The 18,446-nt window shown below is 41.0% G+C and overlaps 1 protein-coding gene across 5 annotated transcripts in view; it reads left to right on the plus strand.

Moving 5' to 3' along the window:
- Positions 1-18,446, plus strand: part of LOC132118171 (arginine-glutamic acid dipeptide repeats protein-like) — a 156,591-nt gene that overhangs the window by 75,211 nt on the left and 62,934 nt on the right. For all 5 annotated transcript variants that reach the window (XM_059527800.1, XM_059527802.1, XM_059527801.1 and 2 more), the window contains 2 exons: positions 2,967-3,432; positions 13,526-13,596. In XM_059527800.1, coding sequence (XP_059383783.1) covers positions 3,111-3,432; positions 13,526-13,596 — 393 coding nt within the window. In that variant the 5' untranslated portion in view covers positions 2,967-3,110. The remainder of the gene's footprint in view (positions 1-2,966; positions 3,433-13,525; positions 13,597-18,446) is intronic.

Raw genomic sequence — 18,446 nt, forward strand, 5'->3', positions numbered from 1 at the left:
TTAATCTGTCGATTATTTTTACGATTAATCGATTAATCGGTTTATGTACTTATATTTTAGTTTTTTCCATTTTTCCCCCCAAGTAAATTATTAATAAATGGTCTTTATCCTTCAGCATAGATTTTTAAGAGATTTTAACCATTTTGCACTGTCATATCCTAATCAAAAATATACCTGGAGTTGTTTTATTGTGTTAGTAATCCTTTGTCGAACTCTTCTGCAATCAGAACACTGACCCATACTCTAGCAAATTTCACAAGGAGATTTAAAATAATGTTTTCACCATGGCAGTCCTTAGAGCTCCTAAAGTAGTTTAACATCCCGAACGAAGCTTATTAAGGAATCTTTCAGAACATATTTTCACGAAGAATAAGGATAAAACAGAATAAAATTGCAGTGCATTGTATTTTATTATTTACTGGGAAACAGCTTTATAGCTTTTGCTGTGAAATTGTAAACAATCCTTCGAATAAAGTGCCAGTGGCATGAAACCTGAATGGAACTCACAATTTAAAGTAAAATCCATCAGAAGGTTGTCCAGAAAAAAAAAATTGGACAGTCACACACAAAAAACCTGCTGTGTGAAAAAGAGCAGTGAATACTTAGAAAAAAAGTGCATTTCAAATATCTTTAAACATTTACCTCTCTCATTCAGTCATAATTAGGCTGCACGACTGAATTTTGAACTGGAAAACTACAAACTGATCACAGAACATGTTTGTAAAGCTTTAAATGTTAACTGTTAAAAAGCAATGTTATCAGCTTTTACGACTAAACATTTGCAAACAACATTGTACTGGAGAATCTGCACAAATAAAAGTCTTAGGGGCCGTTCACATATCGTGCCTAAAAACGCGTGGAAAACGCTAGGCGCACCGCTTTCTCCTTCTTTCCAAAGCGCTCGCGCAGAAGCGCCCCTGAGGCGTCTGCCTTTGATAAGCTCTCTCCTTGAAGACGCGGAAATTTCAGCAAAGGATAAATGGATTTGCAGCTCAAAAAATCGCTTGCAGTAGCTCTGCTACTAAATTTATTTCAAAATGGAAATCCATATACAACTATGATCAGCTGTTCCTTTCATCTTGACTGAGCTTTTAACGTTGTTACGGGAAAGGATGAAGCTGATTGGTTAGTTCTTGTCACATGACCCGCGATGCGCTTGCAGCATTCTGAAAAGTTGAGATGTTTTTAACTCGATGCGATGCGGTGTTGGAAATAACGAACTTGAGCGCGCAAAAGACTCGATATGTGAACGTCCCCTTAAACAGTTCAGTAGTGCAGAGTTTACAGGTTACTCTTCTTTTTTTGAAGGCTCAAAGTAAAGTACTCCCAGTCTCCCACATCCCGCTAAATGCTGCAGAGACGCTGTTCGGGAAGCACGTGACATAAAACGAGGCCAGCTATTGGCTATTCGCTACTTCTCCTGCTGTACTGGCTGAGTAAAACCTCCGGTGGCTCATTACTGCCACACTTTGGTCACCGCAGATTTGAAATATGCACGAAATGAGCCGCTTACGTCCAATAAAAGTTATTTAGCAACGAATCGATGACTAAATTAGTTGACAACTATTTTAATAATCGATTTTTATCGATTAAATCGATTCGTTGTTTCAGCTCTACTTTACACAGTTACACATAAAACACATTTGGGCTACTTCTGGGTTTAAAATTCTACTCATGGCACATTTATTGTCCAACTACAAATATTTTAGTAAAATGTGTATCTTAGTCAGAATTATTGTGCTCCTATTCTATTGTGCTGCATCTGTTTGGCACGCATGCACACGACGGCACCCGGTTCAGTGAAGTCTGAAGTTTAGCAAAGAATCGCATGCAGTAGGCATGTGCACTCCTGACAGCAAAATGGAAATATTTCCTTGACTTTCTAACATTTAAAGATGGAGAATATACCTGTGAAATGTAAGCTATGCACTGAGGAAAACAGCACATCTCAAACGAGTTCAACAGCGCAAGTAGTGTTGCTTTTAGAAGCACATGAGTCTGTCAGAGTGTCTGATGGGGTGAGCCGCTTTAAACTGTACATTTTAACAATATCTTACTAGTTTTTAAGACAAATTGGACTATGCACTTTTCCCGCAGCAGCTCACACTGCGTCCTCTGATATTATGCAGATGCGCTTGTATCAAGATACTGTATATCAATATAGGTAGTATTGCCTCATATCGGATTGCTTATAAAGAAAATATCGATATATCGTACAAACCCGATATAACTCCCAGCCCTACGGATTTTGTAAAAAAGCCTGTTTAAAAGCCGCATCTATTTTAATGGTGTAACAATCAAGTGTCACAATTTTCTTTCACTTTGAATGCCTGAGTTCACACATCTTAGTTTTAACTGAATTTGTATAATTTAATTTTATTTATATTATAAGAAAAAGGTGTAAAATGATAAAACGGTAATGTAGAGAGAAAGTGAAGTGAGAGGAGGGGGCCTGAGAAAGGTCTACAAGCTGGAACTCGAACTCGGGACATCATATAAATGTGCTATGTTGCGGCGCTGCCCACAATGCTATTGGTGCTGACTATTTTATAAAGTCTTAATATTATTTTTTTCATTAATTTGTATTTTTGCACCAAATGGCATTTTACATTTAAATTTCTTTTATAAAAATAAAAAGTCTAATTATGTCATATTTCAAGAGACTTATTACCTTGATAGCGTCATGTGGGTCTGCATATCATTTCCTGTTTTTATGGGTTTTTACTGCATGTTGCTGTACGTCACCACCAAAAAACAAATTATTTTAGGAGTGTTTTTTCTTCACTGTAATATCAGAATAATCGTAGAATAGTACCCTGATATTGTTTTTCTGCTCCCTCTAAAAAAAATATAAATTATTTTTAATTGTGTGTTAATGTTACTGCACGACGAAAATGCCTTCATATATAACAAAAAGTGTCCCTTTATTTACTTCTCTAACAATGTCTTTTATTTTGTCCATTCAGCTCTTCTGAAACACTGGGGTTGTTGGTGTGGCCAAATTTTCCCTGGATTTGATTGGTAAATTCAGAAGACTGAAGCCCAGGCTCACAGTCTACCTTTCACGGAGGCCCAGCCGTGAGAGGACAGAAGAAGGCACGTGGCGAATCATGACTGCCGACAAAGAGAAGGACAAGGAGAGGGAGCGCGACCGGGACCGGGACAGAGATCGTGAAAAGCGGGACAAAATGCGCGAAAGCGAGAGCTCGCGACCACGGCGCAGTTGCACACTAGAGGGTGGAGCTAAGAACTATGCAGAGAGCGAACACAGTGAGGACGACGACAATGAGACGCCTGGGGCCGCCACCTCCGAGGAGGCCACTAAAAAGAACAAGAAAAAGCTACCCAAGAAGAAGTCACGCTATGAGCGAACGGAGAACGGCGAGATCACTTCCTTCATTACGGAGGATGATATTGTTTATAGATCTGGCGGTAAGTTTTGGTTGTACTATACTTAAACTTTTTTTCTGTCTGACTCGTAGTTTTTGTTTCAGCTGAAACGGCAGTTTTAATAAAATAAGCATGCCATTAGACTGCAAGTATGTATTTGGCAATATTTTGTTAGCATTGGCTGCTGTGCTTGACAAAATAAATTCCCTGCTTCTTGATGAAAATGCAGAAGAAATCCATGTGATGATATTTGAAACGGTTATGTTTTTCACACTTAGCTTTCCAAAGCACACGTAAGATTCTTGTTTTTCTTTATTTTTTCAGTGAGCGGCAGAAAAAGCGAAGCGGTCCACATTAGGTCTTTATTAGGCACTGAGATTGAGCCTAGACTGGAGCAATAACCTTTTCCTGCGCTGTAAACATGGCCTCTCTTTCACCTGCTGTTTAGAAATTGGTTGTACATGAGGCTGGGGGGAAATGTCAACACTCCGGTGGAGGGCAAGGCATGGCTGTGTAGCGCAGCTGCCGTAGTCCTAAATCATCCTCGCCATGTCTTTCATTTATTTAGTAGCAACAGAAAGGTCAAGCAGTATGCTTAGTTATTTAATGTGAAGTCGTCAAATTATAGCCATTGCAAAATTTCCAACCTCGTCTCTTCACCCCATCTCTTCTGCTTAGAGATTCATTTGCTCAGAGGGGGAAGGTGGGGAATGGTGTGACGGTTGCCCCCCTCCTCCTCTTCCTCCAGCCGTTGCCCCAGTGGAATTGGGTTGGAGGCATTATCTGCTGAAGGTCCTTGAAAACACAGTTGCTGAAGCTCTCTTTCGGTAATGACCCAGCAGACCCCTTCCCTGCTCTGTTTCGGAGAGTACTGCTGCTCTGCTTAGATAAGTCTGAATTGAATCACATGTCTGAGGCATGTTAGTTGATTTTGTCAGCGTTGCAGTGGAGAATAGAAAGGGTTGTCACCATGTTTCGAAGATGGCTGCTTTAAAGAGCCTTCGTTATTTTAAAAAAAGGGAATCCACCACAGTAGATAAGTCATCTTAGTGATCTAATGATTAAGAATTTGCAATATGCTGTTTATACAGCAATCCTTTTAAGTTGACTTGCACTTTCCTATACATCATAAATCTGAAAACACTGTATCATGTAAAATGCATGCATATTTAAGCCATATTGCGATTTCAGCTTTATTTTTTATGTAATTATGCTGATCTGGGCGTATATGCATGTATTCATTCAGTTTGCAGTCAGTCGCTGCAGCTTTATTGCAATCAGATTTGATTCGGGAGGCTTAAGTAGACACAAAGCCTATGCTGGATTAAACCCTACTAAATGTTAAATCCTTTTATATTTGTCTAGTGACACACACTATGTAAAACCGGCCACCCTTGGAGTGGGTATTAAAAACGGTGAGAAACGAACGGAAAAAGAGAGCATAATCAAGGGAGAGAACTGAAACAAGACAATAATTGCTTTTATGGCTCGAGAGAGTCGGCTGTGCGCACGTATGACACTAGATAAGAGGAAGTAATATTGAAAGCCAACACAGAGATCACCCTCATACTTTTTTGCCCACTAATTTTTTTTATAGTAATCTTAGCATGCATTTATTGGGTTGTCTGAAAAAGCAAATAAGGTACGTCGTTGGAGAGATGGAGTGTGCTTGAGTGAGGAGGGAAGGAAGGAAGTAAGGATTGGAAACGAGGAGTGAGTGGAGTGTGATATGGATGGGGAGAGAGAGCTAGAGAGGCATTTGTATTGCAGACAGGGCCGCTCGGATGGAAGGAAGAGTAAAGCAGCTGAATCGATCAGGCCTTTGAGTGGCGTTCTCGTGTCCAGGCTCCCTGTAGCTTTGCGGATATTCGCTACACAGAGGCAGTTTATGGATCCAGCCAGGAGATTATACACACATGAGATCAATACTCAGGCCTCTCCGAGCTGGCCGTGGCTGTCTGCATTCCGTCTTTACAACCCGGAGTCACACCGATGTCCTTGTGCTGTGACGGCAATTTGTCTTCCTGGCTGCCATTTGGCTTTTAAAATGGAGAGCTCATCAAGTAGGATTGGCTGGATGAGTACCACTCCCACCTGATGAGAATGCTGACAATAAAGAGAGGTGAATGTCCACAGTGGGCTTAGCTGAGGGTTGGGGTGGTCTTTATGGTGCTCATTACAGCGCTCTTCCAAAACCTAGCAGGCTGCCTAACTAGAGAGCATTTTAAGGCAGCATAAATGCGCTGTGGATGCAAACACAGTTCCAAAAGGAGACCAGCATGATTATTTGCTCCAAATTAGTGCCCTATATCAGTATCAGATTTTTTTGATATCCGATGATGAGTTGTGCAGGATGATTTCCATCTGTTTTTACAATTAGACTGCCTTTGCTGGCATCTAACACTCAGGTTAATCTTTAGAAGTTAGACGTACTTTAACCATTATTATTAAGTTATTAATGTTAGCAGGCTGCTGACTGTGTAGGGTGTAAACAACTAGATTTTGGAGCGGAGTTTATGGTTGAGGTTATGACTGAAGTGGAGATCTAGATGTTGAATTTATGAAAGTTCTTCGATGAGTTCACCCCTGAAGAGGGCCTCTATTTCTCTACCCCTCTCTCCTGGCTGTCTGTGGGTGTCTGGACAGCTGTCGCCTAATTACGGAACCACCCAAAGCTTGCACACTTTCCCGTAAGGCTGAGATCTCCACCGGGAGCTTGAACACGTTGTCCCCACATCCACACAGAGCTGTGCGAATTCCTTGTCAGCTCTGTAATGTCATTTCAAGACAGAAAAAGACTTCTTTTTCTGCTCGCAAGTTTGCCTGATTATCAGCTCTTTGTATGTTTCATGTTTGTCAGTGGATACAGTAGAGAGAGGTTATAGAAACACTAACAGTCGAGCAAAGCTTCAGATCTTTCCCTGGAAAACAGTCAAGAATGAGCACAATAGACTTGGCGGGGTGAAAATGGACATGCACCACCTTCGCAAAAAGAGCGCTCGGCCATCTCTGAAATAAAGTTCTCCTCTTCCTCCTCCATTTGTTGTCAGAGGGGAGAAACCAGGCTCTCTCTTGGCTTAGAGTCATGTATTATTCAGCGAGGTGAGACTAACAGCATTTGACCACCTGAGTGAGTCATCAAGCAGCAGTCTTCATCTCCCTGTTGCTCTTCTGAAGAGACAGCAACAGTATCACCCCATGTTGAGAGACAACTTTTCCATGCATGTCTTCCACTCTGCTTCCAGCTGTCTCAAGATTTAGACAGACAGAAAGAGAGATTGGGGATGAAAAGCAGGCGGAGGCAGAGCAGGCGACAAGGAGACCCTCAGATCCATGTCTCGAAGGGGAGAACAGAAGCTTTGCTTTTCTAAATCAAATCATTAAATGCGGTCAATTAAAAGGGACACATTTTACACTCATAGCATTTATTTTTTCCCTGAGGGTCACTCATCTTAAGGGTTCTTGTGCCTAAAAGATCTTTTTGTTTGTGAGCCTTTATCTGATCATTAGCACCATTTGTTATCTTATCAATTTCTGCATTTTTTTCTTCGTTTTATCATATTGAACAGTTTCTTATATTGATTTGTACAACGTCATTTCTTATATTTTTACATTATTTTTGCTGTATCTGTAGCATTCAAAACCTCTATTATTTTTTATATATTTAGACAAAAACTCTGTTGCGAATAGCTAGTTTAGCATAATGACACTGTGTGAAACAAAACGCATTTAGTTTGAGAGATTCAAACAGTCATGTTGTTGGGCGCTTTTGTTTGTTTCTTCATTTTAAACCCCCATATGCCACTTTTATTCTTCCAAAAACAAAAGGCTTAAGTGTCACCGAAATTCTTCCTGTACAAGGTTTCAAACAGTGTGCAGAGAACTCCCTAATACCAAGCCGGTAGCTGGAAATAAAAGAGCCGGATCTATTCTGAAATTTCCCTTCATGTAGCTTTGTATGACAGGGAGACTGTAGAGGCTTTTGTGAAATCGAACTACCTGCCAATTACAAATTAGAAAGCTGCTACAGACCAAGTGTCCCACACTCGTCAAACGGCTTCTGTTCCCAGCCCAGAGGGAGTCAGCTTTTTTTCTGCTTGCTACTCTGAGGGTTTGATGTAATTCGGACCGGAGGTATTAATCTCTTGCTATGAGATGAGCCCAAAAATTTGCAAGCTTGTCATATTAGAGAAGAGCAGAATAAGTGCATGTGTGAGTGTGTATTTGAAGCTGCAGGTCTCAATAAGCAGCAGTGTGAATTGGATGAGCAGGGTTAAGACTGGCCTGTTTATCCTGACACAGGGCATTGGTGCCAGCTGAAGCACCTGCGCTGAAATACTTCCAAGTACGGTGTGACACGAGCGGCACAGGTCGACGCTTCGTCGCTTGTTGGTCATGTAGGAAGAGAGGGGTGTGAATGTGACTCGTGGAGTGTGAAGTCAGCACCTGGTCCGAACCCCCTGTCGTTTCATTATTGCATTCCTCCTGCTACTTTAATTTCAAGATAAGCATGTTGAAGGATGACCGCAGCAGCCGTCTGCGTGTGTAATATTAACATTTTGCCAGAGCCTTTTTGTGTCTCAGCATTCCTCCTCGGAGGCGGAGTGGATTAAAACAGCGACTGGATTGACACGGAAAGCTGGGCAGGTCTCTTTCATCGGTAAAGGTGTGTTTTAAATTTGCCACGCTTCACCGGTTTAGAAGAATGGTTGAGTGAACAATAAGCTTCGGCGGAGGAGGGTTGGATGAGTGCTACCCCTCTTCCCTTTCCACATGAATATTCATGTGGCTAAGTGACGAGTGACAATACATTAAGAAATAGTAGTTGCTAACAGATCAACTTCTAACATCCGTTTTGTCGTTTTACTTTAAGCACGGGTGCGTGTGAGCGCGTCTCGCCGTGTGATGGACTATTTCTTCAGCTCAATAAATCTCAATCTAAGGATGAGACCAGGCTGCTCCAGCAGAGTGGTCGATAATGGATCTGTGCTGTTTGCAAAGCCCCCACCCTTCTGTTCTCCTCGGGCCACTAAAGAGAGCGCGAGAGAGCCAGGTAAAGAGACTGAGAGGGAGAGAGAGCTGGGACCTGTGGCCTGTGGGAGACATTTAGGAGTCCACAAAGCCCCTAGAACAGTACACACCCCCTCCAATCCCATACACCCCTCCCCCAGACGCCCCCCTCTCTCTCTCTCTCTCTCTCTCTCTTTTTTCTCTGCCTGCTCTCTCTCTGATGGAGAGGGGCTTCTCTAAAAGCACAAAATGGCTGGAACGCAGCTGAACAGATTGGAGTCTTAAAGGTCCGCTCTCAAAGAGTACAGCGCAAATTACAGCCTCACAACTCTCCACAGCCAGCGAGGAATGTCATTATTGTAAAATATTAAACACAATTTATTTTATGAGGACCTCTTGTTTGGAAACGAGATTCACAGATGGGTGGGAAAAGTACCTTTTGGATTGTTGTAAAAGCCATTTCTTGGCTAGTTTTTGCTGACTTTGTTCGGCTAGACTACAACCCGAATTCCGGAAAAGTTGGGACGTTTTTTAAATTTTAATAAAATGAAAACTAAAGGAATTTCAAATCACATGAGCCAATATTTTATTCACAATAGAACATAGATAATGTAGCAAATGTTTAAACTGAGAAATTTTACACTTTTATCCACTTAATTAGCTCATTTAAAATTTAATGCCTGCTACAGGTCTCAAAAAAGTTGGCACGGGGGCAACAAATAGCTAAAAAAGCAAGCAGTTTTGAAAAGATTCAGCTGGGAGAACATCTAGTTAATTGATATCAGGTCTGTAACATGATTAGCTATAAAAGCTTTGTCTTAGAGAAGCAGAGTCTCTCAGAAGTGAAGATGGGCAGAGGCTCTCCAATCTGTGAAAGACTGCATAAAAAAATTGTGGAAAACTTTAAAAACAATGTTCCTCAACGTCAAATTGCAAAGGCTTTGCAAATCTCATCATCTACAGTGCATAACATCATCAAAAGATTCAGAGAAACGGGAGAAATCTCTGTGTGTAAGGGACAAGGCCGGAGACCTTTAATGGATGCCCGTGGTCTTCGGCTCTCAGACGACACTGCATCACTCATCGGCATGATTGTGTCAATGACATTACTAAATGGGCCCAGGAATACTTTCAGAAACCACTGTCGGTAAACACAATCCGCCGTGCCATCAGCAGATGCCAACTAAAGCTCTATCATGCAAAAAGGAAGCCATATGTGAACATGGTCCAGAAGCCCCGTCGTGTCCTGTGGGCCAAGGCTCATTTAAAATGGACTAATTCAAAGTGGAATAGTGTTTTATGGTCAGACGAGTCCAAATTTGACATTCTTGTTGGAAATCACGGATGCCGTGTCCTCCGGGCTAAAGAGGAGGGAGACCTTCCAGCATGTTATCAGCGTTCAGTTCAAAAGCCAGCATCTCTGATGGTATGGGGGTGCATAAGTGCATACGGTATGGGCAGCTTACATGTTTTGGAAAGGCTCTGTGAATGCTGAAAGGTATATAAAGGTTTTAGAGCAACATATGCTTCCCTCCAAACAACGTCTATTTCAGGGAAGGCCTTGTTTATTTCAGCAGGACAATGCAAAACCACATACTGCATCTATAACAACAGCATGGCTTCGTCGTAGAGGAGTCCGGGTGCTAACCTGGCCTGCCTGCAGTCCAGATCTTTCACCTATAGAGAACATTTGGCGCATCATTAAACGAAAAATACGTCAAAGACGACCACGAACTCTTCAGCAGCTGGAAATCTGTATAAGGCAAGAATGGGACCAAATTCCAACAGCAAAACTCCAGCAACTCATAGCCTCAATGCCCAGACGTCTTCAAACTGTTTTGAAAAGAAAAGGAGATGCTACACCATGGTAAACATGCCCCGTCCCAACTATTTTGAGACCTGTAGCAGAAATCAAAATTGAAATGAGCTCATTTTGTGCATAAAATTGTAAACTTTCTCAGTTTAAACATTTGCTATGTTATCTATGTTCTATTGTGAATAAAATATTGGCTCATGTGATTTGAAAGTCTTTTAGTTTTCATTTTATTCAAATTTAAAAAACGTCCCAACTTTTCCGGAATTCGGGTTGTAGAATGTTAGCAATGGTTTTTATGGTTTCATATTACTGTTGCTTTTTTATTTAGCCTAGCTCATTGCTTTACAAAACAGCAAACCGTGCGATTAATGACATCTCCGATTTAAGCTTAAATGGCAAAAGTAGTGTTAAAATGCAGTCAATTAGCAAAAAAGATTCTTTGTCTATTGTCAGCAGTCTAGCAATGTGTTAGGCACAGATTTCAAACAAAGCAGCTTTTTTGTCAGTCAACGCAGCAAATTTGTGACCAACTTGAACCCGATGCAAAATCTGCATGGCGAAATCATGAACATGAAATACTCTGAAATTACTAGATTTCACCAAACAACGGTAAATGTGACCAGAATTCCATCAAGTGTTAGTAAAGTAATGCTGGTGTAACTAAATGAAAATGATTGTTTCATTCTCAATTCTTTTCAAGTAAATTTTCATTATATATTAAGAAATACATAAATGCTGCAAAATATAGATTTTCCTTTAGTGTTATTGCCCAGAAATGGGCTGAAGTCACATTTACGGCTTCATTTACCTCAGGAAGCATTTCAAACCAGACCTTTATACCTCAGTATTTTCCATACGGCTCACAGCACAGATATCTATTGCCTTGTCAGTATGTAGGGAATCCATTTCCTCTAAATGAATCTACCAGCCGGGTTAAGAGACTATAAGCCGCAATTCTCAAAGGTAAATCCCTCTCAACAGCGCCTGGGACATTTTGAAACATGTCATCTCATTTCATTGAGATTTGTCTCTTTTGTTCTCCAGCCTCCCCTCCCCCTCTGGTGAAGACGGTCAGTCACAGCGCTGATGGATATATTCACTTACATTATCTTGTAAATGAGAGGATGAGCTCAGGTACAAACAGACGGGCAGAGCTCAGCCCACCCCACTAACACACTATAAAGCCTTAGAAAACCCTGTGAGGACCAGCTCTGATAACAAGCCTTTCCTGTCACACATGCAACCCACTCAAAATGGCCCCCTCTGCATTCTTAACCCCCCCCCCCCCCCACTTACCCTCCCAACGAACGGTTTACAATGTGCTCAGCCTATTAAATATCTTTATTCCACCTGCTGCATTGAACAGATAAACGCAATGAGATCAATAACGGCACCAGGCAAAACAAATAAATAAAAGATGTGCACTAAGAGGACTGGAACGGAATCGCTCTCCTTTTGTTAGTAGTAGCTTTTAGCCTCCTCAGCCCACGCTACGTGAATTCATCCCTGGAATACTGAAGCATTCAGATAAACATTTATCTCCATGCAGTTTTAGCACTACAGAGACACAAAGACTTCTAACATCTCCAAATCTGTGCTTAAAGCGATGACATACACTCGGGCTGCTATCCTCGGCGTGGTGTGAGTGTGTTTGTGCCACGCTTCAGGAGCTGTGTGTTATGCAGATATGGCTGCTGGGTAACTGCGAGCCTCGACCCCATCATCAACACACACGAGCGTTGCTTACGGATTTAGCGAGCTGGAGACAAGATGGTGGAGTCGCCCTTGCTTTTTAATGCGCAGCTCGTTTTTTTAACACGCGGTATGGCCTTTGTTTATGTGCCAGGAAGTGTGAATGAATCATGGGTTCAGGAATCTGCTGTGACTCTTGAAATCTGCTTTCTGATAAGCCACTTTTAACTTCCCGTTTGGTACTAGCTAGCTCATTATTCTAAGAGTTTGATTTTATATTAATGTTTGATTTTATTTAATTTGTTTTTACAACCTGAAAGCTTTTGTTTGATGTGTACTTTATTTGCAGGTTGAAGTCTGCTTGCCTATTGGTTGACATTAGGTGATGTCATCAAAAAAGGAATGTGATGACTTTCCTTTTCTTAACTAGACACTTGTTTAACATGATCTAATAGACTGGGCATCCTAGGTGACGTCATCCTTGTAACATTTTGATTTTATGTTTTAAACACTTTTTTTTTTTATTTAGAATAATGTGAATGGATGTATTTGGCAATAGGGATGTTTAAAGTAAAGATGGCCAGTTTTGATTTCATGTTGTTGAAACCACAGCAACCCCAATCACTTCATCTCAAGCTAAATGGCACAGGTCTAGGTAACACAAATACCGAGTTGCTTGCTGGTGTAAAATGGATTTGTAGTGTGAAATAGCAGTGTAATGTAATGAGTGTTTTGAATGGAGCGGTGGGTGGCACCTCGGAGTCTGACAGAGGGTGATCCAAGCAGCTGAGCACAGCCCTCTTTGTGTTCTCAACACATTTGAACTATCAAAGAAAGCTTGTCTTCAAACTAGAGGCTCATTCTTCTGTGTAAATAAGATTCTTATCTAGCAAACAGCTCCAAACACTCCCTTTCTTTCAAAAGGACATCAGTTGTAGTTTTTTTTTGCCCCACATAACTTGCAATAATTTTGATGTTGGTACAGCACGGCACTGAAGTATTTTCCATTTCAAGAGCGCCTCAGATTGTCTCTCTGTGGAGAAGCAGGTTTTTTTTTTCATCCCCCGCACTCTACAAATGTTTGGCAGAATGACCGCAGAGGAAGGAAGTATGTGTGCGTGTATGTGCGTCTACTTAGCTAAAGCTGCTTTCTCTTGTTGGGGCTCTGCAGTGTGAATGTTTTTGTTAAGAAGATGAAGGTTCGTGACCTGGCCATACCACCAGTCACTTTAAATTTAAACACAGAGGCCCGTGGCTAAGCTTTACTTAGGAGGAAAAGTTACGTAATTTGATCATAATTTAGTATACGTTTCATATCATATCAGCTTCACATTGTCTCCCATGTTGGTTTATTGTTTTTTCTTCCCTACACAAACCCCTGCCATCACATAATTGTGTTGGAACAATACCGACCTAGTTTCTCTGCCTCCCCATGATTTCTGTTCTGGAAAGGGTGGACTGTCCTGCGTCCAAAAGCCCTTTAATCCTATTACTCACATTCCAGTTGTGTTTTACAAAGGATTGTGTGCAGGTTTGAGAAATGAAGATAATTGAGATCATCTTATCTGACAGACTAGATGATGCCAGTAATACTTTTGTTTGTCATCTTCTTTACAGATTGTGTGTACATAGAGAGCCGACGGCCGAACACGCCCTACTTCATCTGTAGCATTCAGGACTTCAAGCTGGTGAGTTGACTTGGCTTTTTCCTTCCACTCATCCACCAGATCAAGCCTCCCTCTCCGCCAGACCTTATTTAACACTGTTGCCATTGTTTCGTTTGTTACCTTTTTCTATACGTCCAAAGCTGGATCAAACGCAAGGGTTTGATGTGAGTAATTGCCTTGATTCATTTCAGTGAAATGGCCGGTTGCAATCGATGTCTTAAAAGAAATAATGCCACAGTGTTGGAAATTGGTTTCATACTTTCAGATTTTCCTGTACGCTTGTTCAACCAGGCTTATGGGTGTTTTCTGGAAATGAAATGTGCTGACAGTTTTTCTGCTTTTAATGTCCGTGTTTTTTACTCTATAGGAAAATCAGCCTGCAACACACTGAGATTTACAAGTTTAATTAGCTTGTGTGAAGCGAGCACCAGATATTCTCTACAAAGCCTCGGCTAGCTCACACATGTTTACGTTGTAGCGCCAGCTTGGTTTTGCGTGCCGTTAATTGATCAATTAAAAAAAGCGAGAGAAAGGGAAAGAAAAACTCCTGTTGCGGATCGTAGTTCTTGCCACTTGATCTGCTCCTCGCCGACGCGTTTTATATAGATTATTAATCAGCTACTTAAAAAGCTTGAATCTTCAAAGGACACGTTGATCAGAGAGCAAAACCACCTCCGATTCAATCTACTTTATTAGGCCAATATATTTCCCTGATTTATTTCCTCCAGCAGCCGCAGACAGCTGAGTTTTTTTTCCTTTCCATGGCTGCCACATTCGATGGTTGCTATGTAGAGGTAACGTTATGTCACAAGCAAATAAGCACATTATGGCTTTTCTGATGGCTACTTCCCCACAGCAGGAGACAATTAGCCGAGAGGTACTTCAGTCCCCCCCCCCTGTAGAGTGTGTGGAGGAAGACCCATGAGGCTTTGTTAATGGTACTGAACAGCTAAGGTGCTAATGGGAGGGGGTTGGGCACAGGGCAGGCTAGCTTATGACAGCCACAGGAGCTGAAGTGGGGGGGTTCATGGCTGGCTGGATGAGTGAGAAGGATGGGAGGGTAGGTAGGGGAGTGCGTGCCAGAGCCCGGGCATCCAAGCAGCCTGTAATCGGATTGCTCTGAAGAGTGCTGACTCTGAGGGCAGCAGAATCCTGCTCTTGCCAAGAATAACATATAGTATGTCTCGTGATTATCTTCATCTTGATTAAGTGCAGATCTAGGGGTCTTTGTCTGATGGCTGTAAATGTCAGAGGAGAAGACAAGGCTTCAATGGCCTTCCTTTCTATCTTATACCACATTAATCCATCTAATTAGTTCTCATCCATGTTGTTGAAGTGGATTGGATAGCGGTGTGGCGTGTAATTGCTAGGCATGGGTCACGATGGACAACTAGTTAGCTGAGGTCAGCTAACTTTTTGAGATGTTGCATTAAAAATAGATATATAAATATGGATAGCATGTGTATATATATCTATCATCCAAGAAAAAAATCTAAATTTAATAAAATATATACAAATTTATATCAATATTAAATATAACTTAAAATATATAAAACAAAAACCTATGTTATATAAAAACAAAATATAAAAAACTAAATATTTTTTTATCCATATTTGTATTAATTTAGTATTTATATTTTATGTAATAGCAAATACTAAACCAAACATTAAACTGCAATGTATATTTATGTTTTATATAATATCAAATAAACATTTTGTGTATATCCTTTTTTTTTTGACCAGTTGAGTCAACTAGTAGTTAAGGCAGTGCAAATAAACTAATTTTGCACATTCCTATTAAGGGCACTGCTTTTTTCCCCAACGTGTGGAATATGAGTGTTTCATAGCTGTGGCATTGTTCAGCTCATTTGAAACAAGTGTAATGGACATGCTGCTACAGCTTGGATGCTCACCTCTGAATGCCGGCTGTCACCCCGTCCTCTTAATTGGGAAGCGAGCATCTGTCCACTGAAATGGTAGAAAAACCTTGAGGTCAATTGCCCTGACCCCACTCACCCCCCTCATTGACGTCCCTCCTCATGCATTCTCTCCCTTTCTTTGCTTTTAACGCTTGCTTGATTCATTCACTCGTATTGAGCAGGGCAGAACGGGATAGCTGGCCATAACGGTAAATGAGGATATCGGAAAGGTTCCAGCATTAGCGGATTTACAGAGTGGTTCTACATAATAAAGGGAATTCATTACATGCGTAACGATCATGGCTCTCTGGAGGACAGGTTTCAGCCATATTTTTGCTAGCGAGCTTTTGAGAGCTTCTTTCAGTTTCATGCAGAGTCACGTGAGCCTTTCTCTCAGCGACCCTCTTCTGCCATGAGGTGAGGAAATTGCTTAGCTTCTGGCAAAATAACCTCATTAATATGGTTCTCTTCTAGTCTTAAGGGTTGAACAACGTCACCCTGTGTACTTTATCTAATGACCTGGGAATCCAGTTAGCACCGCAGAGAAAACCTGCATGCTGCAATCAATCCCTCCGCCCACTTTGAGCGATGAAATCTGTGTGTTTGTGTGCGCACACACTTGCACTCACAGATCTTCACACTGTCACAGAGATCTTTCCGCCCTTCACTCAGTCCAAATTAGACCGTTAATTGACACGCTTTTCACTCAACCTTTTCCTTTTCCCCCTCAATCATATTCATATTCTGAATGAGCCTCCTGCTTAAACGAGCTTGAAGATGTACAAAGACAGGTGCGGTGCCTCCACCCTTGTTTGTGAGCGCACACAGTCACCCCTGTCTCACACACACTGTGATTAATGCACAGTTGACTGAGCTCCCCTCAGCTTGTGTAAACATTAGTGTTGTAAAGACAGAATAAAAGAAATTAACGGAGGAAAAAAGGGGTGGGAATATAGTGAGTTGCTGCCATATGCATCTCTTCTGTCTGTCTCACAATCTCTTACACACACAAGCCTCGCCTTTCAGTTTAAAGAGCATTGCTCACTTGTTGACTTATATATGCGTGTGCGTGTGTGTGCATACATTTATCAATGTTTATTGCAACATTAAGATTTGTTTAAAAAAGTTAAAGTAAAGAAAATCAGTTTCCACAAAAGTATTAAGCAGGACAACTATTTTAATATGCATATTAGAATGATTTCTGAAGGCTCATGTGACACTTAAGAGTGGAGTAAAAACTTAAATCAAGTAGCAGTAGTGGAGAAAATTTAATTTACCTTTGCTGTCACAGAAATACATTTTTTGAGTAACAAGACTTGATTATAATGGTCACGCTTTAAGGTCCAATTCTCACTTTCAATAAAACATTAGCTACAATTTTTGCCTCAATTAACTTATTTGCTGCTTAATGCTATTAAGTGTAGGATTGGGATGTAGAATATGGTCATACAGAATATGTGCTTGATAAGTGCTAATAAAAAGCCAATATTATTAATTGGCATGCTAATAAGCAAATAGTTAATAGTGAGAAATGGTCCCTATATTAAAGTGTTACCATTATAATTCAATAGCTTTATATTGTACCATTATTTTTCTGCCATAGAGAGAAGCTGTGCTTGTATCTCCTACAATTCAGGACTTCAGCTCAGGTGTGATAATAGGCCGCTGTTAGCCCAGCACAATTTAGTGTGTCTAAAAGCCAGCAGTGCATACTGATTTCAAAGACATGGACAGCCTGTGTATTTATTTTACGGCCTCAGCCCATTAGTGCCGTGCATAAGACATACGCTGTATTAATGTGACGACGGTGACACATTCAGTTAAGTATCTGTTGCTAATAGGAAAAGCAGCTATGCAGCGAGTCCTGTTGACACACTATTGGCTGGAAACAGAGCCTTGAGATGTTGTTGGCTTTGAGGAGAAGAGGTGAGATGGGAAGAGAAAGATCTCTAAGGGGTTGCTCAGACACAAAGACAATTCAGCACTGAATCGATCATAAACAGCAGAAGCCTTTATCCTCGAGTCAATCACAGTCTCTAGCTCTACCCTCTTTGTCTTTGCCTGACTCCCTCACTTGTTCCTCCTGTTAATTCGGGCCGGCTGCAAATGCCCAATGACTGACACTGTTGTTGTTGGTGTGTGTTGCCGTCGCACCCTTCCCCCATCCCCGTGGCTAAACTAATTCACTGATATTGGCCAGCTCAGCTGCAGCACAGCACTGCCTCTAATGGAGTGATTGCTGCTTGCCTCTGGGGGCTCGGCCGCAGGCAAAAATGCCCCGCTCTTCTCACTGTATTGGTGCTTATGGACATTTAATTAGGAGTGATGTACAATATAATTATCAAAAAGAACTCATGCTTTCCAGTGATGCACAGCAGCAGGCGGAAAGGCTGTTCTTTGCTGGGTTTCCATCTGTTTTTTTAATGCCGTTTTAGAATTTTTGCTTTTCATTCATTCTAAACCTGCATGATTTTCTTTTGTGGAACATAAGATATATAAAAAAGCTTTCTTGCTGTAAATATCTATACACAGTAAGAGTCAATGTTTTAGATTCCACCGTCTTTCATTGTATGAACAAACACTGTCAAAACATAATTTCAATGATCTTTTTGTATAATGCAGGTGGTGAAAGTCACATGGAAGGACATGAGGGTTTCAAGGATAACCGTTTCATTTGTGGGTGATATTTAACACAAAAATTTCTATACAACCTGCATAAATACATATGCATTAAATTAATCATTTCAGGTTAAAGTAGATTTTCTTCCAAAAAAAAAAAAGTTTTGCCTGAATGAGAGTGTGCATTAAGGTGATGAAAACATTTTTCACACCTTTTGACTCTTTGGGGAGGTACGTTTCTGATATCTCCGCATAATTCTAAAGTGTTTCATAATCGGTTTTATTAAATAATTTGAAGATTATTTAAAAAAAAAAGTGAAGCCTTTGTATAGA

Source organism: Carassius carassius, chromosome 37, assembly GCF_963082965.1.
Source record: "Carassius carassius chromosome 37, fCarCar2.1, whole genome shotgun sequence".
In the NCBI taxonomy this organism is placed as follows: Eukaryota; Metazoa; Chordata; class Actinopteri; order Cypriniformes; family Cyprinidae; genus Carassius; species Carassius carassius.